General features: G+C 48.7%; 1 protein-coding gene across 4 annotated transcripts in view; it reads left to right on the plus strand.

Annotated features, from left to right (window-relative positions):
- ZNF512B (zinc finger protein 512B) overlaps nt 1-24,906 on the plus strand; it is a 75,679-nt gene that overhangs the window by 7,500 nt on the left and 43,273 nt on the right. For 3 of the 4 annotated variants that reach the window (XM_039498574.1, XM_039498573.1, XM_039498576.1), the window contains exons 2-9: nt 3,672-3,797; nt 11,127-11,206; nt 12,801-12,929; nt 16,046-16,218; nt 16,408-16,661; nt 17,379-17,450; nt 18,809-18,943; nt 24,473-24,597. In XM_039498574.1, coding sequence (XP_039354508.1) covers nt 3,672-3,797; nt 11,127-11,206; nt 12,801-12,929; nt 16,046-16,218; nt 16,408-16,661; nt 17,379-17,450; nt 18,809-18,943; nt 24,473-24,597 — 1,094 coding nt within the window. The remainder of the gene's footprint in view (nt 1-3,671; nt 3,798-11,126; nt 11,207-12,800; nt 12,930-16,045; nt 16,219-16,407; nt 16,662-17,378; nt 17,451-18,808; nt 18,944-24,472; nt 24,598-24,906) is intronic. The other variant, XM_039498575.1, reaches the window with a different exon arrangement.

The raw sequence follows: 24,906 nt of genomic DNA on the forward strand, positions 1-24,906 counted from the left end.
CATCCATGGCTGTTCAGCTCAGTGAAGCTGCAGGGTTGTCAGGGCCAAGGAGGGGAAGCAGCATCTTTTTGGGAGTCGAGTGCTGATCAAGACGTGGGATTCGGTCCTAACTCAAGGCCACGTCCTGCTCAGAGATGAATCCTGCAGAAGATGGGAAACTGAGCGTCGCTGCTACGTGGGGACGCCTTGTCAGAGGGAGCCCCAGCAGCCTCCCTCCCTCCCCCTCCCCCAGCTCTGTGGAAGCTCCTGGTGTGTGGAGCTCCGAGGCTGTGTGGGGATGTGCTCAGGGAGAGGGCTGCTGTCCTTGGCATCTGCCCCCTTCAGATCCAGGGGGTTTCCCACCTCAGGTAACACTGAGCCTTTGTGACCTTCCCTTCCCTGCTCTGAACCTCTCCCTCCCACTGGAAGGGGGCCACTCAGAAAGGGACCCTGGGAGCAAGGCTCTGATGGGAGTCCTGCTGCTACAGAATAAGGGGGAATGTGGCACCTTCCCACAAATGCCCCACTCCTCACAGGTGCCCCAGTTTCTACAGGCTGGTTGGGGACCAGAGCAGGCAGCAGCTAGGCATGGAGGGGTGTTGAGTATTTCGAGATGGAGGTGGGAGACTGGTGTGTGTGCCAGGAGCCAGGGGACAAGACACATGGGTGCTGTGGTGTTTGGGGATCACTGATCATCCCTTCCTGTCCTGAACATGTGCCCCATCTTTGGCTTGGCCTGTTTGGCCTGTAAGCGCTGGAGGGTTGGGAGCGTGTGTTCTGTAAAGGACCGTCTGCATTTGCAGGGCTATAAAGATGTTTAATTTAACAGCAATGCAGACTTGCAGAGTATGAATAACTGCAAAAGCGCATCTGAATTTTTAGGTGCTTGTAGTTAAAGGTCTCTGGCAAGAGAGTGGCCTAGTGGATAGAACACTGGACTGAGACTCAGGAGTGATGTGAGTTCTAGTCCTGGCTGTGCAACTGGTCTGCTGGGTGACCTTAGGCAAATCACGTCACCCCTCCGTGCCTCAGTTTCCCCAATCTGTAAAATGGGGCTAATGATGCCTCCTTTGTAAAGAGCTTTGAGATCTACTGAAGATAAGAGCCAGGTGTTGTTATTTACAAAACTGTGATGTGCACAGTGGGTCTGATTCTGGTATCACTCCAGTGACTTCAGTGGACTCCTGGTGTAGACGTGTGTAACTGAGGGTAGAGTTGGGCCCAATAAGTACAAAGGGGCAGCTTGCCCAAATAAACCCAAGAGCAAAACAAACACCTGAGCATAAGTAATAGTAAATACAAACAAGCAACCCTACAATAAACAACACAAACCAGGAAACATTTGGAGTGTGATGTCCAGCGAGAGGGCAAAATATTTGCCCACTAGCAGCTGGCACAGAATGACAGTGTCCGATCATGTGCTTTGTGCCTTGCCTCAGTGTCTGTTAATTGTTTGGCAGCCTGGGTCTTATGGGCTAGCCTGAGCGTGTCTGTGTCCAGGTGCGTGTGTGGCGGGATCACGTTATATTGGTCTTAAAACTTGCAAAGCCCTTGTGATTCGTGCGTGTCAGCTCTGTGGGACATCAAAATACCCCCGAGAGAGAAAAGTAGGAAGTTGTTGATGTGCCATCATTAACTTATATGCACTGAAGGAGCTGTGCTCATGTGAAGATCCCTGTTAGAGGCACAGTAGCTTTTGGAAGAGGTTCCCGGACCTGGACTATTTCTTCTCCCACTTTCAAAAACACACACACACCTTCTAACAACAGTGCCTAGCCTCATCTGAACGGACACGAACACACACACACACACCCCTTCTAATAACAGGACCTAGCCTCATCAGAGCACTCTGCAAACATTAGCTAATCAATCCTCCCCCTGCCCCTGGACAGTGGGTAAATATTAGCATCCTTGTCTTGTAGCTTGGGAAATTGAGAGGTTAAATAACTTTCCCGTGGCCACACAGCAGGGGTGAGTTGGCCACAGAGCCAGGCAGGTTGGGCTCTGTGCATAGGACTGTTTTGCAGAGGTCTCCCAGGGGTTAGATCTAGATATTTGCCTAGTTTTACAACAGGCTACATAAACAGCACTGGTGAAGTCAGTACGAACTAAAATTTCATATAGACAATGACTTGTTTATACTGCTCTATATACAACACACTGAAATGTAAGTACGATATTTATATTCCAGTCGATTTATTTATAACTATCTGGTAAAAACGAGAAGTCAGCAATTGTTCAGTACTAGTGAGCTGTGACACTTTTGTATTTTTATGTCTGATTTTGTAAGCAAGGAGCTTTGAAATGAGGTGAAACTTGGGAGTACGCAAGACAAATCAGACTCCTGAAAGGGGGACAGTCATCTGGGAAGGCTGAGAGCCCCTGAGTTACAGCCCTTGGCCATGTCCGTGTGTTATGGAATTGCCGTTTCAACCCTGCACAGCCCGTTTGTTTGAACTGAGGACCAACCATGCAACCTTTATTCACCTGAGTAAAAGAGGCAGGGTCAAGCCGTTGGGTCCTCCGGGAGATTAATCTGGCCTTCTCACTTAGATCCCAATCGGAAATTGACTTGTGCATTAGAGGAACAAACTGCCAGTGTAAACAGATGAGCTAAATTCATCTCTCATTCAGCCCCATTGATTTCAGCGGAATGACACCAGGGATGGATTTGGCACAGTCTGTTTAATCATCCTTTACAACAGAGCCTGGGCTAATGAGAAAGAGCTATGCTTCAACTGACTCCCATCTACTTTGTCTCCACAATGCAGCTAATTATAGAGACGCTGCTTGCCGCTCCAGTCCAGCCTTTAGATACACCTGCCCCATGCTGCCCTAAAATCAGCAGTTACTCAACACTAGCGGATTCATTACATACCCTAAGAGGCTTCCAAGCTATAAAAGCAATAAGGACGTCTGCAGCTAATGACTTCCGGAGGACCCCGTCGTCTCTGCTGCGTGGGTGGCCTAGTGGATAGAAGTCTACGCCATGTGTTTGTGCCACTTGTTTTAAACCCCCCCCCTCCCTCCGTTCATTTTATTGTGATGTTTTTACAGCCTGTTTGAAAATACTCCCACTCGGGCTGGAATTGTAGCAGCCAGCAATTCCAAGGACTCTTCCTGCCGCCATTGAAGTTGATGGAGTTTTGCTGTCCGCTTCCACGGAAGCGAGATCGGGCTTCTCGTGATCATTTCTGATGTTCATTATTTACAGAGAAGCCAAACTGAATTATTAATCTGGGGGCTCTAGATAACGTTAACAATTCTCCGTTTAGACAAGTTTGCCATTCATAACGAAAATTGGAAATTTATCACGGGATCTGTTCATTAAAACTCACTTTTATTTTCTTTTGTTGTCTTCTAATGAAAGCAGAGAAATAAGCAAAGAAGAAAAAGCCGTTTGTTCGTTGTTTCTCCATAGGAATCCAGCCCGTCATTTCTAATAAAGTCTTTGCTTTTGTATGCGTAGAGGAAACGGGTTTATAATGAAAGCCGCTCCTCAACCATGTCTATAGTATCACTCAACCATAAAACAAATATTTGCAAATATATCCCACTTATTTTTTTAAATGAGAACATTTAGTTCTGTTTAATATTTTTTCCACCCTAGACGCCATTCTTGCTTGTAGCGTGTGCTTTCTCTGAGGCAGAGGGTTTGTGTGTTTTTAACATGTGTCTTCTGCTCGTTCTAGAGATGGCGGATCCGTATTCCTTCAGAGGTGGAAGGAGAGCTGCAGGGTCCAGCAAAACTAGCGCAAGCAAAGAAGGCAGCAGGACAGAGATGAGGGTAAATCCGACCCCTGAGCCCCCCAAGCTGGGTAAGAAATTGGGTTTTCTTTTCTCAGAGCTAAGGGGGTGGAGGAGACGGGGCACACGGTAGGTCTTAGAACTGCCACCTTCTAAACCAAGGGGAAGGGAACATACCTCTCAGCCTGCCAAAGCCTGCGTGTGAAGCAAAGATCCAGACTGAGGGACACACATTTTACATGCAGACCTGGGAAAATGCTAGAGGATTCGGTTAGGTAGCGTGACGCTTTCTGCTGCCTCAGTTTCATCTCTATTGCTGATGTAAATGCTTTTCTGCAGTAAAGCGAGGGGTTCCTAGATCTGTATAGAACGTAGGGAAATTGGGGATGGAAGTGAATGATGTGGCTTGAAATGAGGGGCAGTTGAGAGGTAGGGAAGCAGACCTCCTGAATACTGTCTGTCTATCTAGTCTATTGCGCCTTGGGTCTCATTTGTCACACGCACACAGCCCAGAATGCTGGGTCTGTGAATGTGTGAGGCCGGTGGGATTTGTTTGCTAAAGGTTGTCATTTCGGTGAAAGCTGATTTTCTATCCAGGGACCTATAAACCTGCCATAAGTTTGAGTTACTTTGCTGCAGCTTGCCGTCTTGGGCCGAATGCCCTGGCTGTGCAAGACCCAGGCAGGAAGCTCATCCTCCCCATTAAGTGACCTTTCATCAGCACTGCGTGACTCACATGGCCTCCGCCATCCATCAACATAAGGGAAGTCTCTGTCATCCCCACGGTGCAGCTCATTCAGATGGCCAGGACCGTGCCTCTAGGCAGTCTGGATACAGCACTCGTTTGTGTGAATTCTTGGTCCTGGTGGCATGGAACTCCTTTTTATTATTATCTGTTTATTTGTAATGAGATTTGTCACATGGATAGTTTGTGCCAGTCCTCAGAAGAGCCTGAAACTCTCCTCCCCCGGCTGGCAGAATGGAGCTGTCCATTCGCTGATGTCCCCGTCTCTTTCCAGGAAAGGCTATTAGAAAGTTCAGCCAACTGGGTGATCTGAAAAAGTTTGAGAACTCTTCTTAAACTGAGATGAAAGGCATCATTGGGGTAAAGAATGAGACATTCCATTCCACAGGTCAGCATCCATCCCACCCCAAAACAAGGTGTCAGAGGCGCTCCGACGGGCAGCCCAATTGTCTGAGCACTCACAAGTGCTTGTAGCTGCAGCGAGGTAGAAAATAAGTAATTATGGACATATAATTGCTATCCGAGTGGTGTTACTCAGAGCTAAGTAGAGTGAACTAAATCTGTCTAAAGGCTTTTTTGGTTTTTGCTGTATCAGCTCTTGTCAGTGTCTTTAAAATAAAATAAAAACATCCTCCATCTTTAATTCCTCCACTTCCTGGTTTAAATGAATGTGACGGAGCGAAAACTTTTAATTATTCCCACTGGTGGGAGCGTTCTGTGGGGTGTTAGCTCCTAACAAGGTTAACTTCACAGGTGTGAAATTAAGCTTTGTGCAGATCCAGGGAGAAGTTGCCTCTGCAGTAATAGCTTTGCTGGCACTCTCTGGCTTGCCGTCGTTCCAAAGCCCTGTGCCCAGCCTGTCTGTTCTGGGATCCGTTTCAAGGAGAGCATGGTTTTCATGCTGTGGCTTTGGTCTTGACCATGAGGGGCTTTGGATACCTAGAGAATCTTCACAGAATACCATGTGCCTTAAAGGTACAGGGATTGACCCTGTCTCTCAACTTCTTTTAGAAGATGTACACTGCATTTCTCTTCACAGCTGTGGGAAGGGCCACAACCTGAATCAGGCAGGCTTCTTATAGCAGCCTCCCTTGTACATGACTATAAACAATCTGGTTTTAACACCAGCAGCGTTGAGCTGTGCACGGCATGCCAATACAATACATAATCCCGCCGCACTAACCACAGCTGACTTCCCTGCAGCTGTGCTGTGGAGCTGGCAGGTGGTGCAGATGGGTAGCTGTGAGTCCAGATGTTGGGGAAATAAGCGATATATTTTCTAGTCCTCTGGACTAGGCCTCCAGTTGCTCCCTCTTCTTCATCCCTGACGAAGGCGCAATTTGTATCTCTGCCAGTGGTGGAAATAGATGAACAAGGATTTAATTGTTTTTTTAAAGAAAGTTTTTAAAGTCTTTAAAAGTTTTTAAAAATACAGAGAGGATGAACTGTCACCAACCATTCCAAACATGCCAGGCCTCCCACTGGCTTGCTTCTTTTCTTGGGGAGCTACATAGAAAAACGGGGGGCACGCTGTTCTTGCTGCATTAGAATATTTTGAACTGGCAGAGTGTTTCGGAGGGACAAAGTGGAAAAGTAACAGATGTTTTTCAGAAAGGACTGTCCCTCCTGATAGGGGAGAATAGTGAAGTTGCAGGGTTGCCAACTCTTGATGTTTTACTGTGAGTCTTGCAATATTGGGTGTTGGTCTTAAAGTCCCAGCTCCTGGAGTCATGTGATTATGTGAGAACCTCAGCTTTCACTTACAATAAAGTAAAGTTTCCAGCCCTCATGGTTGCATAGAAAATCTTGAAACTATTACCTATGTGCACCTTACAGTCTCAGAATCCAGGAGGCAAAGAAAAATATGTAACCAAAAAACAGAATTTCTATTAAGTGGAAAACTCTTAACAGAACTTTGGTAAAGGTTTTGAAAGGGGACCGGCAAACCTTACTCCAGAACTAAGATGATTTCAAAGCAACCATGCAAAATTCTATTAACCCACTTAATCAGGGCTAGTAATTGTTTTTGATGGGCAAGTGCATAGCATTCATTTCTTTTTTCATTATGCTCAATCATCCTGGCAGGGGAAGGGCAGGCAGAGTTTCCATCTGCCTGGGTGTGTCTTCATGACAGTTTTGCGAGGCTGTTTGTAAAGTGTGGGGCTGAATGGCATAAACAGCAGCAAATATATGGCTGTGAACTAACCTGGTTTAATGGGTTCCGGTCCCCACTGTCACACCAGCTGGCTCCTGATTGCTCTGACCACTAAAATGCATCATTTTGTTATATTGGAGCTATGGGAGCTGTACTGGAGCAATGAGGTATCCTTACGGGGGAGTCAGATATGTGGCTTTATAAGGCAGAGAGCTCAGTTTTCAGCAGTTATTTTATATTCTGTAAGGGTTATAATTGTGCCATAGACTAAAAGCCACATATTCCACACACATCATTATGGATCAGCAGCACGATGGGTTCATGGCTGTCAAAGCTGAGCAGAACAGCTGGTATGACTTTAAGGAACTAGAAATAAAATACTAAACAGTCTTATTTTCTAGATGCCTCTTTGCCCCAGGGTATTTGGGGTATACAGCATAAAACCTGAGAGTCAGCTTATCCTGCGGGAGAGTTTTGTAGGTAGCCAGATAGCCTTTCATCTAACTTGTAATAGTTGTTCAAAAAAAGAAAAAGAAAACCCCCCACAGATCTAGCTTCTAAATTAGAACCAGATTCTGAGCCGGAATCTTTGAATTCTCTGGCAGTGCAGCATGTGAGTTTGCAGAGTTTATTCTTGGGTTGTTTTTTTGTTTGATTTTTCTGTTGGTGGTTTTTTGTAGATGTAAATTGTTCTCCACAAGCTGTTTTTGTTTCCCCTTCAGATGGAGCATTTACTAACAGTGTTTTTTTTCCTCCTTTAATTAAACCTTCCACATCTAAGCCTGAATCTTCATTTTACTGCTTACTGTTTTCTACTGGCCTATTCCGGATATTGCAGAGGGACATCTTTTCAACCTGCCTTTGGGTTAAATTCACTCTGTGCGCCACTTAAGTTGCAATTAAGCCCTCAAAAAAACGCTGCAATGTCCTGGCCCTCTGGAGGGGGGATGGTTTCACTTTTGGGGGCATGTACACTTTTTTGCACACTCCCACTGGCTCATACAAATGATAAGATGGACGAGCTCAGAACCCGTTTGTGTTTGGCTTGGAGCTGGTATGTGTCAGTGTTCTTAGTTTAGCAGCAGTGTGCCAAAAATTGTGCATGCAAGTGGTTGTGCAGGCAGAGTTGTGCATGCACACAAAGAGGCCTGGTTTTGACAATTTGGTCCCAAAGTTTTTTGAAGTTTTTATACCATGATTGCGGATATTTGCACCTTTACAGTACAGCTGCAAATAAGGTCTAATTTAGTTGCAGAAAACGTTAAGAATTTGTTTCCCCTATTCATGTTTTTTCTGCTGTACACGGGGGCCTGCATTTTAAAAAGTGGCTTCTAATTTTGGATGTTTCCATTGTGGTTGCCAAATTTTTAAAAGCCTGGTGGCTGGCTTTTCAGAAGTGCTGAGCACCCTCATCTCACATTGAAATCAGTATATAAGCATGTGCCAAGCAATATGAATCATATCTAGGATCATATTTTAGCACAACTCTCACAGTATTTTTCTTACAGCCCCAGCTCCTGGAGTCATGTTATTAAATGAGAATTGCAGCTTTCATTTAAAAAGCAAAAGTAAGATTTAGACTTATGGTTATGGACAAACGTGACTCTTTAACTCTCAGACACCAGAAAGCAAATAACCCCCACTCCCATCCCAAAATGTATTATTTTTAAAGTGGATCTCATGACTTTGGGGGCCCCGACTTATGATTTTTGAATGCTTGCTTTAAACTATACCCTGAGTTGATGGAGGAAGCAGGAACTGAGGGAGAACGCTAGCAGTCAAAGAAATGGGCACATGGAAAATGTAATAAAAATCACTAATATGTCCTTTAATATAACTGAAAAACAGGCATTTGTTATTTTTTGTCACTCTTAGTTGCTTCTGCCATTTTGCACTAGACCATTCCTGTACCTGACGCTATATTAAATGAAACAAAACAATGTTTTTAACTGGAGGTTCCTGACCTGGAAGTTAGACTAGAGAGAGAGATTGCGATACCAGAAAGGCACAATCAGGACGTGGCTTGTGGGGCATTCGTACCCACCACCTCAGGCACAAGGCCAAAGCCTCTAAGGTACGTATTTAAGGCCCCCTAAAACTCAATCTGCCATGTCAGCAACTGTATTGATAACAAAACCAACAGCCAATGGTTTTGGGGTGCAGTAGCTCACCCTGACTCACACAGCCTGTTCTGTGATGCAGCGAGGGAAACTCGACCATGGCTTTAGAGTGTGACTGGAGGCTCTTCTGATTCCTTGCCAGTAAATAAAGACTTCAGTCGACTCCAAAAGCTCCTGTTTGCAAAATAAGCAGCACTGACCACAGATTGGAAGGATGTCAGCAAAACTGTCTCCCTTGCAGTCTTTCGCAGGGCCGAGCCTCTTCATCCTAGAGGATGGTCCTGGCATGTCCTGTGTTAGGATCCCAAAATCTTCAGAGGCGGGCGAGGAGGAGAAGGAAACTGCCCCCTTCCTCTTGCAAGGAACTCCCATCTGTGCTGTTAGCTGATGTGATTGGCCAGGAGAACAGCACGGGGGTAGGCTTGTCCTCCGAGTGTTCACGAGGAATTTAAGTATGTAATTGCCCCATCTGTGGGGTATGGAGTAGACCCATGAAAAATCTTTGATGCACCAAGAGCCCAACTGGGACCCTGACAATCTGCAGTGGAAGAGGAAGGGCAGAGCACCCCCCTGCTTTGGTGATGCTGATTCTCTGCGGCACTACTCCTGCCTTACCCTACAGTAGCTCCATTGATTTCAGTGTAAAACTGGAGTAGTGCTGGGAAGGCCTCCTGGCTGCCAGCTGGAGACCATAATGTTATGACATGAGCAGCCATATAGTGCTCAGCACTGTGATATGTAAATACACATTGTCATTCTCGACCGTTCAGAAGGGTTCTGTGCTGTTCTGGCAGGCCCATGACAATAATGAAAACTCTGCTGCTGAGTAGGGTTAGGCCAAACCAGAGCTTCATCTCTGTTTTTGTTTTCAAAAAATTGTACTAAAAAGGGGGGGGAGGCGCGATTGTTTTGGATCGAGAGACCCAAACCATCAGTTATTCATTCAGATCCAGTGCAGTTCATCCCTGGACACTGGAGCCAGAACAAGGGCTAGACATCATGATCGTCCCCTTTAGGCCGGTGCTGGAATGTGCCCCGTCCGTCTGCCTGTTCCTGCGTTCAGGCAGTGCCCATCAGACACACACCCAGAACGTGCTCCCAGGTCCCCATGGAGGAGTGGAGCTTACGAGGGGGAGACTGGCCTAAGGAGGGGTGGGGGGTGTTTCCCCAGGGATTGCTAGTGAGCTCCAGTAACTCAGCCTTAGGCAGTTGCTGACCTTTTCCTTCTGCCCCCCTGTTTAGGGCAGGCTGAGCCTACAAGCCGGATGCGAGCCAAGGCCCTGGCCGGCTGCTTCCAACCAGTGACCTGTGGTGGGTCTTGGGAAGCGCCGCCAGGAGCTAGAGACGAGGTCACTGTAAGTAGGGCTCTGGAAAGACCCCAGGAGTGAGCTGAACTCCCGCTGGGACCAGTAAGGATTGCCCAGGAGTGAGGGCTCATGTAGGGAACCGAGGGGCAGGAGTCTCAAAGCTGCTACGGCTTGAGCCCAGGCTGAGGGTGGGCCGAGTACAAAGCCCTCAGGGTAGGATGTGAGCACTTCACAGGCTGCGTGCTGGCCCCCCAGGAGAGGGGTGAACTTCCTCCCTAAACAGCCTCACGGAGATGATGTGCAACATGTAGTCTGTGTTTAGTCCTCCATCGTCTGTTCCTTCTTCCTGGCCTTACTGCCCACCTCCAGTCTCTGCAGCTCCGCAGGATCAGCTCCATGGCCATAACTCATCACTCTCCCCTACCCGTGCCATCTCCTCCTAGCTCTCACCTCCTCGGCCATAACGCTTCCATTCTAAGCACACCTGGCATTGCCACGGCGCCGTCCATTGCTGCGAGCGGTTGTGGTGCCGGCAGGGTGGGAGTGCAGCGGAGCTCTAATGCTTTAAGGGGGGCTGGGACAATTCCTGTTTTCCAGCCTGGCTCGGGCTACTCGAGCCTGTTGTTGGATCTTTGCCCCCAGTTCCCTTCCCTGGGCATCAGGGTTTGGCCCCTTGCCCAGCCCAGGCCTGTTTGTTGTTGGAGACAAAAAGAAACGGACGCATCGGGCAGGGATCTCAGGAGCACTCAGCTTCGGCCGGGCGCGGCTCCCGCTGAAGGCAATGGGTTAAACGGGAGCAGAGCTAGGCCAGAGCTGAGTGTTCTGAAATTCCCGCCCTTGGAGTTCGGCTGCTGGCGTGCACTGAGGTTGACTCTCACCCTGGATTCGATCCAGGCTGAACTGCGGTGGTGTGAAGTTTGGACAGTCACGGCACAGTCAGGAGGGAGGGTTAGGAAATGGTGGGCTATCTGGGCTGGGTAATAGGCAGGGGAAGTCTAGTGCAACGACGGAAATCACGGTCTGGAATTGCTGGCTGGGTAGCTGTGGGCCACATGTTCTGTGTTTGTTTGCAGGAAATGCAACCAGCGACAAAACAGAAGGCAAGAAGAAAGGGAGACCTAAGGCAGAAAACCAGGTGCTGAAAGACATTCCTGTAAGAATCCAAATCCATTGGTACCCTGATCCCCCTCCTCCCCCGCCTCTCTCTCTGTGATTCTCTCCTTCCCCTTCTCTCTTCCTCATCCTGTCCAGCCTCCTGCAAAGTAGTTAGTAAAAAGCCCAGCCCAACCCCTAAGGGTCTGAGGTGGGACAGGGCCAGCACCAGGTGCCCAGGTGGTGTTCCTGATCAGCCGGTTTAATTCCACTGACTGTGAAGGAATCTGGGGGAGATGCTGTTACACAGCCTGTGTGTGCATCTGCCAGGGAGAACAACCAGCCTAATTCAAAGCAACTCCCCCTTCCAGCATGAGGCTGCTTTGCAGTCTGGGTTAGCAGCTCAGGCGCCAGTCTGAGTCCTTACGGCAGCCCTTCGAGCTAGGGGAGACGTCACTAAAGCTCCGTGATCATGGGCGGTGCAATGTGGGACTGACCTGCAAGGTGCGGGGTGCCCTCTGGACTCAGCGCCTCTCAGGAGCAGGACCCAGGGATGCTGATTTTAAAAACCAGACAGTGCAAGTGTTTGTTGCCACAGATCAGCCATCTAGCTGCCCCTTTGGAAGCATTTTTGCTCAGGCTGGCCCTGCTGTCGCATGTGCTAATGAAGCTGTGTTTGCGCACACATCTGTCTGCACAGCTGGGTGCGTCCCCTTTGAACAATTTGATGCCAAGTGTGATGTGCTTATGGGAGTGACATGGGTGACAGGGTGATGTGAGTTGTGGTTTATTTATGGGGATTATTTATAAAGTGCGGCTTAACAACTGGCATGATCCAGATTGTGGTTTCTTCAGTAGGTTGGCCAAAGGGGCGGGTGTTTGATGGGCGGGATTGGAATAAATCATTGGTATAATGCGAAAAATAGATGCGGTCTGGGTACCAACAAGTGACTGGCAGGTTGGGTGCCACGCTTGAGGCACCGGTGTAGTTGCTCGGCGCTTTCTGAGAACTGGGCCTCTTCACGGTATCTCCAGTTGGACACTCAGCATCGCGAGTCACCTGAATAGGCGTTTGCATGTAAAGACGGTGCTTTCCATTAGGCCGGTTAGAGATCTGGCATATTCATCGTGGGGATGTCAGAGCCGGTTTAATTATCAGGTGGCACGTAGTGAGGTGTGAGTTGTTCCCTGGGGAATTGTACAATTTCATTTCAGCCCTGTAGCGTGGACAACATACCGAGCAGGGTGTCATTAGACTAGGGTGCGGCGTGATTTGCTGACTAGATGAAATGCGGGGTGGTTAAATCACTGAGGCGACTTTTGGTGAGATTTACTGGGCTGGGCTGGAATGTACTTTAGTCACCTGGGAAACACAGCGAGAGATGGGCTGCTTCCCTTTTGCAGCAGGTGCAATGTATGAGTGCATGATTGCATCCCCAGTTGACGCGAACCTGAGTGCATGTATCTGACTGAGGGTGGAAAGCAGGTGGTGTCAGGTACAAGTAGGTCATTTTGCAGGGGCACATTCTGAGTACACGCTGGGCCTGCACACTCGACCCCAGCCCTTCGGAAATGTTCGCCCCAGCGTGTGTTGTGTTCACGGGATGCCGGAGGGTGTTTATTCAGCTGTATGCCACCATGTCTCCCTCTCTCAGCTGCCCCTGATGAACCAGTGGAAAGATGAGTTCAAGGCCCATTCCAGGGTGAAGTGCCCCAATTCAGGCTGCTGGCTGGAGTTCCCCAGTATTTACGGCCTGAAGTACCATTATCAGCGCTGCCAAGGGGTAAGGAGGATGGAGGTTTGTGTTTCATTTTGATGATCAGTTCTTGTGTGTATAATTTTCAGTGTTCCCCTTCGCTACCAGCACAACACCCAAGTTTGGGCTCATGCTAGCGTGACAGCACTTGCAGTTGTGCTTTGGGCAGGAGCGCGGGCTCGGAAGGTAGGGACGAGGGTGAGCTTCAGAGCCTGGACTCTCGCCTGAGCTGCGACTTCAGAGCCCTGTCTGCACAGCTATCGTTAGAGCGCAAATGCAAGCCCCGCTGAGCCGTGTCTGTTGACCCCCGCACCCGCTCGCTCCCAAATGCTGGGTAGACATAGCCTCACAACACGTGCACTAGCAGTGCTCTGGCTAGCTTGCTAAGAGTATCAGTGAGGGTGCAGCGAGGCAGGCCGCACCGTGAGCTAGCAATGCGAGTACGCACCCGGGGAACCTGGGCGGCCTATGCAGTTAAATCTGATCTGAACTTAACCTTTTTCCTAGTGTATGTGCAAGGTAACACCGTTAGACTGATTTACCTGCTTGAGCTAAAACCTAATCAGGGCTACCACTGACCTGTTAAATCACACACATAGGTGCTGGGACGAGGGGGGCTGGGGGCTTGAAGTGGTTTCCATTATATGCAGGGTTTACAGTTTGGTTCAATGGTTCTCGGCACCCCCACTATACAAATTGTTCCAGCCCCCCTGACCTTCCATATACCCTAGGAAAAAGCTCACATTCAGGTGAGGTGTAGTTAGTACGTGTTGGCTAAGCCTGACCTACACTCCACCACTTTTCCTAGTGAAGACAAAGCTCTCTTGTTCCTCAGAATATTGACGTCTTGAATATTCCTTGAAAATCTATGGAAAAGTCACAAAATGCCTGGGTTGGTTCATTTCAATCATAGAAGTGCAGGACTGGAAGGGACCTCAGCAGGTCACCTAGGCCAGTCCCCTGCACTCAAGGCTGGCAATGAATGTCAGGAGCATGACAATTGAAATGAGCTGGACCTTTTAAAACATTAAAAAATCCAAAACCTCCCCAGTGGAGCCACCGTTTGAACTATTGGGGGGAAAATATGGTTGTGGTTAGTCTGAATGACTCAGCTGTTTAAAAAGGGAACAAAAACTTCATTTAATTAGGCTCTTCTCTATCCAGGAAGATGCTCATTTTGTTTGCGGTTGTCTTTTGTGCAAGTATCTGTGGGTGCGTGTGCAGGTACACGCCTATCTGTGCGCATGGTGCAGAAATCCAGGCTGAGCTACCAGCCCACAAAAGGAAATTGCTCACCTGGATTATGTGACCTCCCCTCTAAAAAGAAAACCACGTTCCCTATGGACGCCCAAGGAGGGAGGGTGGTGGAGGGCAAGGTGAATGTACTTCTGGAGCAGTGTGTGAGATGTAACCAGGTCACCACAGCAAGGTAGACATACGAGTGGGGATAGCACCTGTGTGATACGTGATCTTGAAGATGGTTCTTTGCAGATGGTGGGTGGGGGTTATTGTTAAAGACTGATTTATTTATGTGGCAGTAGCGCCCAGTTTGTTCCAGGCTCTTTACAAACAGAGGGAGGCACAATCCCTGCCCTGTGCAGCTCAAAACCCGAAACAGGCTAGAGGAGGAAATGTGTTGTCTTTTTTTTTAATTGAGTCAACGCTCCTCCCCCCCCCCACACAATTTTTTTTCCCCCTCATTTCTATCTGAGCAGTTGGGATTGTGCAGAATTTCTGGGCAGGCTCCAAACAGATGAATTTGTTGAGATTTGAAGGCAGCGAAAACTGAGCCGTGATGTGTTTGCAGAAACCTTTCTGTAATCAGCAATCTCCCCTCAATTTTCTGCCCCACTTTCATGGCACTGAGGGTTGCTGTTTGTTTCAGTCTCTGCTGCTGTTCCGTAGTTTATGAAGAGGTGGCGCGGGCAATGAACAGGGGGTAGGTTTGCTTTACCTGCCATGGCCTGGGTAGCTCAGGGAGTGGGCAGAGAACATTTTGAAGCATGAAATACCCACTCCCTGAAATGGGATTGTCAAATGTATTAGCCTCGCCAGCTGTCGTGTTCCCTTCAGGTCAGATTGTGGAGGAATTTTGCGTGATCATGTGCAAAGCTACATTAGTACCAGCGAAGTACAAATCAACAGGAAACTCTCTGCTCATTGAGGGCCCAGGACAGTATGCAGCCCTTAGCCCAACTGACTGGACTGTGTGCTGGGGACGTGCGAGGGAAGAAAGCCACTCTGTGGCTGGTACGCCAGCCTGAGGGCTGCAGAAACCCCCTTGGCTGCTGCACTGCCTGCCTATGGTGAGGAATGGTGGGTGGATCTGCAGTGATGTGCATTCACTCTCTCGCCCCCAATGCATCTCTGTGCTGGGGCACGGAGCCCTGGCATGCATTCCCCAACGCCTGCGCTGCCTTCTCCCACCCCGGGCCAAGGAGCTACAGCCCTCTGCTGCTCATGGAGGTGGGCAATAGATTCCCCCAAATATAGGGAATAGGCCAGAGCCCGCTGGTGCCCTGTTTGAATGTACAGTGGAGGAGTCGGGGAGGCAGTGCACAGGGTTTGGATTTCCCAGGAGGGACCTTTGCATATAAAGAGGCAGATGTAATACTGCATTTCTTGACACTTCCCAGTGTATACATGAGGTGAAATTGTGCACAAAACGCCAACTTTCTAGCAACCTTGCAATTGCACGTCTCTGTGCTTGTTTGCATGTGCAAATGCAGGATTTGCGCTTTCAGTTTAGGCAGCTGATTGTATTGGGATCTCTGTTATGCTTTTATTTTAAAAAGGGTATTCTGTTTTCATCCCCACGAAGGACCAGATTCCCCTTTTGATGCACCGGGGTATGTGTAGCTCACCAAAGCACTCCCTGGCTCCAGTTTAAAATGCCGGCTGGAATTTCCAATGGAACCAAAGAGAAATAACCCTCCAATTCCCATTGAAAGTCGATGGGGATCAGGTACCTACGGCCCTTGTGTTTTTGAAAAGCTCACCTGCTGTGGCGTGTTGCTGATGGCGCTTGTGGAAAGGGATTCTTCTACCTCCCAGTCTTGGCAGTGTGAGTTTGCAGGAAGGTTCTTGCACTTGCAGGGAAAGGGCTGGTCCTTTCCCTCTCCCACCTCTCTGCTCTCTTGCAGGGGGCGATCTCGGAGAAGCTGACTTACCCTTGCTCTTACTGCGAAGCTGCCTTCACATCCAAGACCCAGCTGGAAAAGCACAGGCTCTGGAACCACTTGGATAGGCCAGTACCAGCTAGCAAAGCAGAAAACAAAGTGCAGAAAGCTGTTGGCAAGGCCAGTGGCAAGAAAAGGTACCGGCACGTGGCTTAGCTGCTTGCCAGTGTTTTGGGGAAGGCTGGGAAGAGAGAAGGGGAAAACTCCCAATTCCCTTCCCACTGGCCCCTGGGGTGCAATCCCGATTGGCCGGCGGGTTGGAAGAGGTGTCAACAGCGTTGGTTTCTTGACTCCGCTTTAAATGAGCCCTCTATGCTTTGCCCTAGAGCTGCTGAGAGTTCAGATTCCCCCACCATCCATCCCAAACAGGCAAAGGTGGAGAAGACTGTGGCCCAGGAGCTCCCCGAGAATGGAGAGTGCCTGGTGCAGAGCAGGAAGAACAAAGTGTTTCAGATCTCGGCAGCGGAGGCAGTAGCAGCAGCTACCCCGTCGGCCAAGTCTTCGAGCTGCAAGGATCCCAAACAGCAAGGGGGCCCGCAGGCTTCCCTCCAGGAGGAGGACCCAGAGAGGATGAAGCACAGTAAGAGTAGAGCCCGGGGCTCCGTTGGTTCAGGAGGCTGGAGCGGGTGGCGTCCCAGGGCGAAGGGTAGAGTCACTCCCGGTCTCCGGCACAGCAATGCGATGGAGGCTGACTCCGCTGAAAGCAGTGGCCTCGCTCTCCGTTTACACTCGTGCACCTGGCCCCCAGGGAGCAGGACACAGTGAAACTGCACAGCACAGCCACAGCCAGAAATGGAAGCCACGTACACAGAGCAGCCAGTCGGAGGGGAGAGACTGACATGGGTCGGGACTGCCTTGGGGATGGAGAGTGGTTCTGTGGAGTTCCGCTCCCAAAGCCCTGAGGAGACCGTACGTGCAGAAACCGCGTAGGAGGATAGGGGAGCCGTTAGTCCCTCAACGCCAGGTTGTTCAACAGCCTTCAGCAGTCAGATCTGCCTTATGAGGATAGGGAATAACCTCTCGGATCCGAGGGTTAGGTAGCAGCCCTGGGCTCTGGAAAGGACAGCACCTCCAGTGCTATACGAGGGTGTTAGCTGAGGGTCCCATCCATAGCTGCTTCATTTCAGGGCAGTAAAGCCCTGGAGAGGGGGAGGGTAAAGTGAGGTTGGGTCCCTTACTGCTCACCTCCTGATCCAGAGTTCACCCAGGTTCCTTTGCCCCGTGTGTATTTAAATCCACACTTGCAGTGCAGTTATTTGACCAAATTTTTATCTCTGTTTTCTCTCTCTCGAGTCAGGAAGGAAACAGAAAACTCCTAAGAAATTTACCGGGGAGCAACCATCCATCTCGGGGACATTTGGATTGAAAGGTAACATACGGGGCAGCCCTGTTTCAATTCCAGAGCCTATCACTTCCCCCGGTGTGTTCCCAGAATACTGCCCCTCCTACCTGCTCCTGTGAAGGCAGGTATCTGTGATCTCTTCATTACCCAGGACACCCCTAGCAGAGCCTCCAACAGAGGCATTGGTTAGACTCTGTATCTAAGATGGGACCTAAAACTTCACCTGTGAATGGCTTATGACTGAGATGATCTCCTCTGACCTGCCACCCAAAAAAGGAGGGCTGGGGCGCACCGGAAGTATGGCTGCATCATACTGCCTTTGATTTAATATTCTATCTGCAGCTCCACCCCGAGTATGCTCCAGCATCCTCATCTCCTTCCCCATCTCAGATGTTGGCAACTGGTTACAGGATCCCTAGTGCCCTGAACAGCCAGTTGGGGCCTGTAGTTCGTGGAACATTTTTGCACACGAGGTTCCTGCCGTTGCCTGAGCAAATCCGACGTCTGTGCTCACAAATACGCATTTGCACTTGTAAATGCTCAGTTTTCACATGTAACTCCTCCCATGCGGGCATGTGCAGAAAGAGCATGAAACAGATGCCTAAAAATGCACATGGCCCTTGGGACTCGTGTTCTAAAATTCCAGGCTGCGGGTGTTGGACCAAAAAGTGATTCTGGGCAAACAGGTCTTGTTGCAACCCATATCTGCCCCTATTGGCCAGATCTTTAAAACTGTATCTTCCATTTCTTGCACACGCCCCGGTGGGTAACCTGCCTGTTAACTGCCCGTACAGTGTGAGGTTTTGCATGTGCAGAGCAGAGGGGCGTCAGATGGAGCTGTTATTGTTGCTATTTATGTGTTGGTCCATCAGCTGCTTGTCTGGCACTATATAGTACGTAGGGGAAGACACGATCCTGGCCCCTTTCCTCAGTGGATTATGTCCAAAAAGAATCACATAAGAAGTGTGTCTGGAGGGACCAGAATGAAAAGCGAGGAATCGCTTGTTCCGAGCATGGATCAAGATGCAAAGATGAGGTGGGAGAAAGGACACAAAGGCATGATTACGCGGGGAAGCTGGACCGAGTGCCGTTGGCTCGGTGTGTATATAACTCTGCCTGTTAATCTCTTTTCCACCAGGAGCAAATTTGTTTGCCTTTGCAGTCAGACTTGGCAACACGGCAGCTCACTCAGCAGCGCAGGTGGCAGCAGCCTGGTCTCCCAAGGGTTTTCAGTTCCCACGTGTGCCTGGCACTCACTCTTACGCTAGCCCTGCTCTCTGCTCTCCTATTCCCAGGCAGTTTCACACAGTCTGACAACACGGCCTGTTTAATGAAGTCCCAGGATTCATGATGGCAAATTTTTAAGGCTATGTTTTTTAATACAGGCCTGGCAAAAGCAGAGGACAAGGCAAAGGCCCATCGAGCCAAGAAACTGGAGGGGACCAGCAGCCTGGATGAGCTGAAAAAGAAGCCTTCAGGAGCTGGTGTGAAAAGGGAGGCCGTCGCGCATTTATCCTCAGGTGAGGCGTGAGGATTCCCTGGCCTGCTGAGAACTGAGTCACTTGGTGGTAACCTCCCAAGAGTGAGGGAGGAAAAACAAAGCAACAGATTGGACAATGGAGCTAGGATAATAAGAGACCAAAGTCAATTTGCCTGAGTGAGGAATGACTAGAGGTTAAGAAAATGTGTCGACACTTGTCTCGGTGCTTGGAGCACTCAGAAATAGCTTATTTTTTAACCTTCCCATTCATGATAGACTCAGTTCTCAGTGTGGACTTTGGGGTCTTAGTGACATTGAGGCCCAGATCTCAAGCCGAGGCTGACGAGTGCTTAGCAGAGCTCAGGAGAGGGTGGCTGAGAAGATTATGCTGCTGATTCACCCTCATGATACTGGGCTGGTCTCCATTGTTCCAGTTCCCCACGACAATTTAGAGCAGCCAATAGGCTGCTCTGAGTTACCCCAGCTGCACGTGGCCCCTAGCAGCAGGCCATTCAGCAGCGGGGTGAGGTGTCCAGGGCCGGCTCCAGGCACCAGCCGAGCAAGCTCGTGCTTGGGGCGGCAGATTCTAAGGGGCAGCATTCCCTTTTATTTTGTTTTTTGCTCCACCGCTTTGGCCGGCGCGGAGGAGGGGAGTGCCCTGCTGGGAGCGGGCTGCGCCCTCTGTCTGCCCCAGCTGGTGCCAGGTCTGTAGCAAGCCAGCAGGGCAGCCCGCATCCTTCCCTCCCCGCTGACCGGAGCGGCGCAGAGCCCTCCCGGCAGGCGGCACAGCAGAAGCCCTTGCCACCCCCCTTCTCTCTTCCCTCCCCCCTGCTGCCCGGGGCACGTCTGCAGCGCCGTGAGTCCCCCTGCACCCACGCGCCGGCCGCCCCGCAGGGTTTTTTTTGTTTGTTTGTTTTTTTGCTTGGGGCGGCAAAAAAGCCAGAGCCAGCCCTGGAGGTGTCCTTGCCACAGCCCCTTTCTCTTGGCATTTCCCCTGCACCACCCATAGGGAGGGAGGGTGGGATAGGAGCCACTACAGCAGCTCCCAATGATGCTGCTGCACAGGAGAGATTGCCCAATGGCCAGTGAAGATGGCATTAGGGCAGCTTTGTGCAGGGAAAGCATCACAAAACTTCCCCAAGGCAGCCTAGACTCTGCCCTCTGGTTTCAAGTAATAACACTGTAAGCCAGGGGTTGACAACCTTTCAGAAGTGCTGTGCCGAGTCTTCATTTATTCACTCTGATTTAAGGTTTCATGTGCCAGTCATACATTTTAATGTTTTTAGAAGGTCTCTTTCTATAAGTCTATAATATCTAACTAAACTATTGTTGTATGTAAAGTAAATAAGGTTTTTAAAATGTTTAAGAAGCTTAATTTAAAATTAAATTAAAATGCAAAGTCCCCCGGACCGGTAGCCAGGACCCGGGCAGTGAGAGTGCCTCTGAAAATCACCTTGCGTGCCGCCTTCGGCACACGTGCCATAGGTTGCCTACCCCCGCTATAAGCAATGGAAAATGACATAGACCCAAATCTTGCCCCTCATGCATGAAGTCACTAGCCAAACTCCCACTGACTTCAGTAGGACCAGCGTCTGGACTGTCGGCTGCACTTTGTGCACAGTTCTTCCACCACGAACTGAATGAAGATCCCGACCATTTTCTATCTGGAGCCTGCATTTCGGAGTTCTTCCTCGGGCGGCACTTGCTTTCGCTGGCAGTCTTGACAGCGAGAGGCATGCAGGAGGTGCAGAATAAACACAGCTGCAGTGCTTTTCACTGATTGCACATGCAAATAAGTGGCTCTCTCAGCTCATCACAATGCGGAGACATTCAAATATACAAACTCAATGGGCCACATGCTGACCACACTCCCCCGGCGTAAAAGCAGAGTCACCCTATCTGAGTCAACGGAGGGAACTCCAGATTTACAGCCGTCTGCGATCAGAATCTGCTCTCCTGTGAGGTTTTTTAAAAATCTCATATCACACATTTAAATAAACACACGCTGGAAACTTGGCATGCAGACAGCAGCTGCCTGGGTTTGTGCAGGTGGCAGAGATACCAGTTACAGAGCTTACGTGCACACAGTCGGCTCGGAAGCCTGACGTCGACGCTTATGTTTCATTCCTTCTCTGAGTTTCTCTTCGGGGAGATGAGTAGCTGGGGGAAGGAAGGATCACTCTCAGCCGCTCTAGGGGCCGTCTGTCTAGTGGTCCCAGCTTTCCACTAATGGCCTGCTAAACGCTATTATACTGTTCACCCACTAGGTGGCATGGTGTGTAAAATACCTTCTTTAAATGAACCTCAGCTATACCTGGCAGAGCATTAAAGGATCTTAAACACACCAGGTGTGATCATCATAAGCAAGCTCTAGCCAGTCCATATCTGGTACAGGGACATGACATGGGATCAGGAGTAAACGAAGATCAGAGACAGAAGGAACAAAGCAACAAAGGTTGCAAGATCTCATCAACATGCCACTCTTCAGTGCCCCCCAGAGAACTTCAGCTTTGATAAGCCTTTCCAGTGGACAGACTGGAAGCAGTGATTTGCAAGATTTCGAACTGCAAACAAACTCCGCAAAGAAACTGGAGATACCCAGGTATCTTCTTTAATTTATGCTATGGGGAAGCAAGTAGAGCATATTTTTAAACCCTTTTACTTTACTGAAGACAGTCACAAAGATGTCCATGAAAGGGTTCTGCCTATATTTGATGCAGACTTTGTACCTCATCGACATGTGTTCACCAGAAAATTCAAGAACCAAGGGGAAATGTTGAATGTTTTAGAAGAGCTCTGCATACATTGACTGAAAACTGTGATTTTGAGAATGCAAAACATGAGAATATCAAAGAGAGACTGGTTATTGAGTTAACAGATAAAAACCTTTCACAGCAGCTACAGTTGAAAAGAGATTTAAACTTAGCTACAGCTATTCAGATAGTAAAGCAGTCAGTAATAGTGAAACAACAGAACAAAAGGCAGGAGCAGCCCAAAAATCCTGAAACCAGCTGAGAAGCTATGAATAGACATTTGAGAGTTAAAAGTCATTATTATACAACTCCTGAAGGAAGATGAGAGAACTCGCAGGCTAAGAGGGACAAATTCCAGCCTACATGCACAAGGTGTGGGAAAAGTGATATCCCAGGAGATGATGCATGGCCAGACGGAGACGCAAGGTGTAATGCATGCACGAAATATGGACATTTTGTGGCTGTTTGCTGCACCAAAGCAGTCAAGGAGTTGACTCAAATTACAGACAATCAAGAGGCATTGTTTCTGGGCTCTATCACTTGTGATGACACGGAGCCTGCCTGGAAAGTGAAATTGAATATTCACGACAGAACCATTGACTTTAAAATTGACTCAGGAGCTGATGGAGTCATCTCAGAAAGGACTTACAATCACCTTCAGCCTGTCCCAGGCCAGAGCTGACGTCACCTGACTCAGCTCTGAGTAGCCCTCCAGGATTCTGAACTGCAGTTCATCACAGAAATAATTTACAAAGACAAAAGCTTTGCATTCAGAGTGTGTGTGATCAAAGACCAACAACCTTCTGAGCCGAAAGGCGGCAGCCATGATGGGCCTAGTAAGAAAGGTAGAAGTCGGAACTCTATAGAGGATTTGTTGATACTGAACTTTTGAAAGGAGATCCAGTTCAAATCAACATAAGAGACAATGCTGAGCCATACAGTGTACAGCCACCACTTCCTGAGAGACCTGGGAAGAGATTAGCTGCAGATTTATGCAGATTCAGAGGACATAATTAGCTGGTGCTTGTGGACTGTTTCCAGGTATACTGAAATAATGTACTTGAAAGACATAACAGGTCACAGTGTTATTGAGAAACTGAAGTACCACTTTTGTTCACTTCAGTATTCCAGAACAGCTAGTGACGGACAGTGGACCACAGTTCACTGCAGCAGAATTTAAGTCATTCCAAACAACACATGATTTTGATGCTATTACTAGGAGCTCACATTACTCACAAGCAAATGGAGAGGTGAGAGAGCTGTACAGACGGGCAGAAAAATCCTACAGCAGGAAGATCCATTCTTGCTCTTCTGAGTTACAGATCGACACCAGTAGCGGATACTGGATATAGTCCAGCACAACTCCTGACAGAAAGACCATCACAAAAGTTCTCTTCCAACTTTGGAAAAAACCCTATCTCCAAAGTGGCCAGACATGAAGAGAGTAGCCAAATCAGGTAAAAAAATCTAAAAGAGCTTCTGAACAACTTCTACCCTCTGATACCACTCAGAGAATGGCCATATCTGGAACCGGGTGACCATGTTCATGTCAAATTGGATGTAGAAAAAGGATGGGCAACGCCAGCCGTCTCAAAGAAACGGTTGATGTCTCCAGTTTGCTCCTCAGAAAGAACAGCACAGAGCAACACTACAGGTGACAGATGCAGAAGAAGAAGAAGAATCCAGGATTCCAAACCAGCCACAGCCGGTCATTGCAACCAATGGACAGCCAGATGAACAGGTTGTTACATTTTTGGGTCATGTAATTAAAAAGCCAATATGATTCTGCAACATGCAACAGATTGATCTGTACTGAACTACAGAGGTAGCATGATAATGTAACTGTGGGAAATGGTAGGCGTGTAGAACTTACAGGGGGAGATGTAATGGAATGCTAAACTGTATTGTACTGTTCAGCCACTGGGTGGCGCTGTGTATAAACTACCTACTTAACCCAGTCTGAGCCATACCTGGCAGAGCATTAAAAGGCTCTGATGATGATCACACCTGGTGTGTATACGCAAGCTCTGTTGCCCGTCCATATCTGGGGGACATGATTCTGGTCTCCCCCTGTTCATCTCAACTTAACCTGAAATGAGTCAGTCAGTTCTTAAACTCCAGGGCTTGCAGTCTTCCTTTGTCTCTCTCAGGTTCTTAGAGGCAGCTCGGTATGGGGCTGTTACCCCTCAGCTATCTCAGTCCTTTCGGCATCCCCATCTTCCTCTGTTCTGCTTCCTTTATAGCTGGGCTTGTTTTCCTTATTGGTCCCAGCTGAGGGTGCATGCCTCCACGATCGGCAAATCTGCAACTGTGCTGAGCTGTGGTCAGCCTGGTCTCCTCTCCCTTCTGCCTATGCTAGTTATGGGGTTTGTAAACCCCATTGCAATCACATGGCCTAGCAGCCTGACTCCATGCATGAAACAGGGACATCCTGGTGCATGAATTACCAAAGTGCAGAAGCTTCCCAACAAGACCAGATATTGGAAATATATGTTTTTCCCCATTGTGCACAAAAATGGGCATGCAAATTAAATTACTCTGCAAATGGCTCCGTTTGCCCAAGCCGTTGCAATAATTTTACGTGCAAATTAGGCACCCAACTGCATTTTTGCCCCTGTAATTTTGGAAATGTGGTCTGCAGTTTGGGGGCTTTTCTATGAATGATTTGTTGCATTTGACAACTTCAGCGGCTTCCAACCTTTCAAACCTTGATGTTTCTCTTATTCATGAATCCTGGAAAGGGCTTTACTCTGGAAAAAGTGCTGTCCCTCTAGCACCAACCTTTTTACCTGTTTTGCTTTTCTTCCCCCCTCTAGCAAACCCAGAGGACCAATGGCAGCGGGAGATCAATGAGAAAGGAGAAGTTGCCTGTCCTACGTGTGGCGTTATAACCAGGAAAACCATTGTTGGGCTCAAAAAGCACATGGACGTCTGTCAAAAAGTAGGTGCTCGCAATGGTCAAGTTGAACTAATTTATTCTGGTGGGGAAGAGATTTGCACACCCTAGAGTGAAATGATTAATAATAACAAATACCTACCTCTTACGGAGCACTCTTCATCAGCAGACCTCAGAGCGCATCACAATTTGTAATGGATTTATCCTCACAATACCCCTGTGAGATAAGGTGATGCTATTGTCCCCATTGTTCAGATGGGGAACTGAGGCACAGAAAAGCTCAGGGACTTGCCCATGGTCACACACAAAGTCTGTGGAAAGGCAGGGAATTGAACCTGGGGCTCTCAAGTCTTA

Source organism: Mauremys reevesii, linkage group 13, assembly GCF_016161935.1.
Source record: "Mauremys reevesii isolate NIE-2019 linkage group 13, ASM1616193v1, whole genome shotgun sequence".
Classification (NCBI taxonomy): domain Eukaryota; kingdom Metazoa; phylum Chordata; order Testudines; family Geoemydidae; genus Mauremys; species Mauremys reevesii.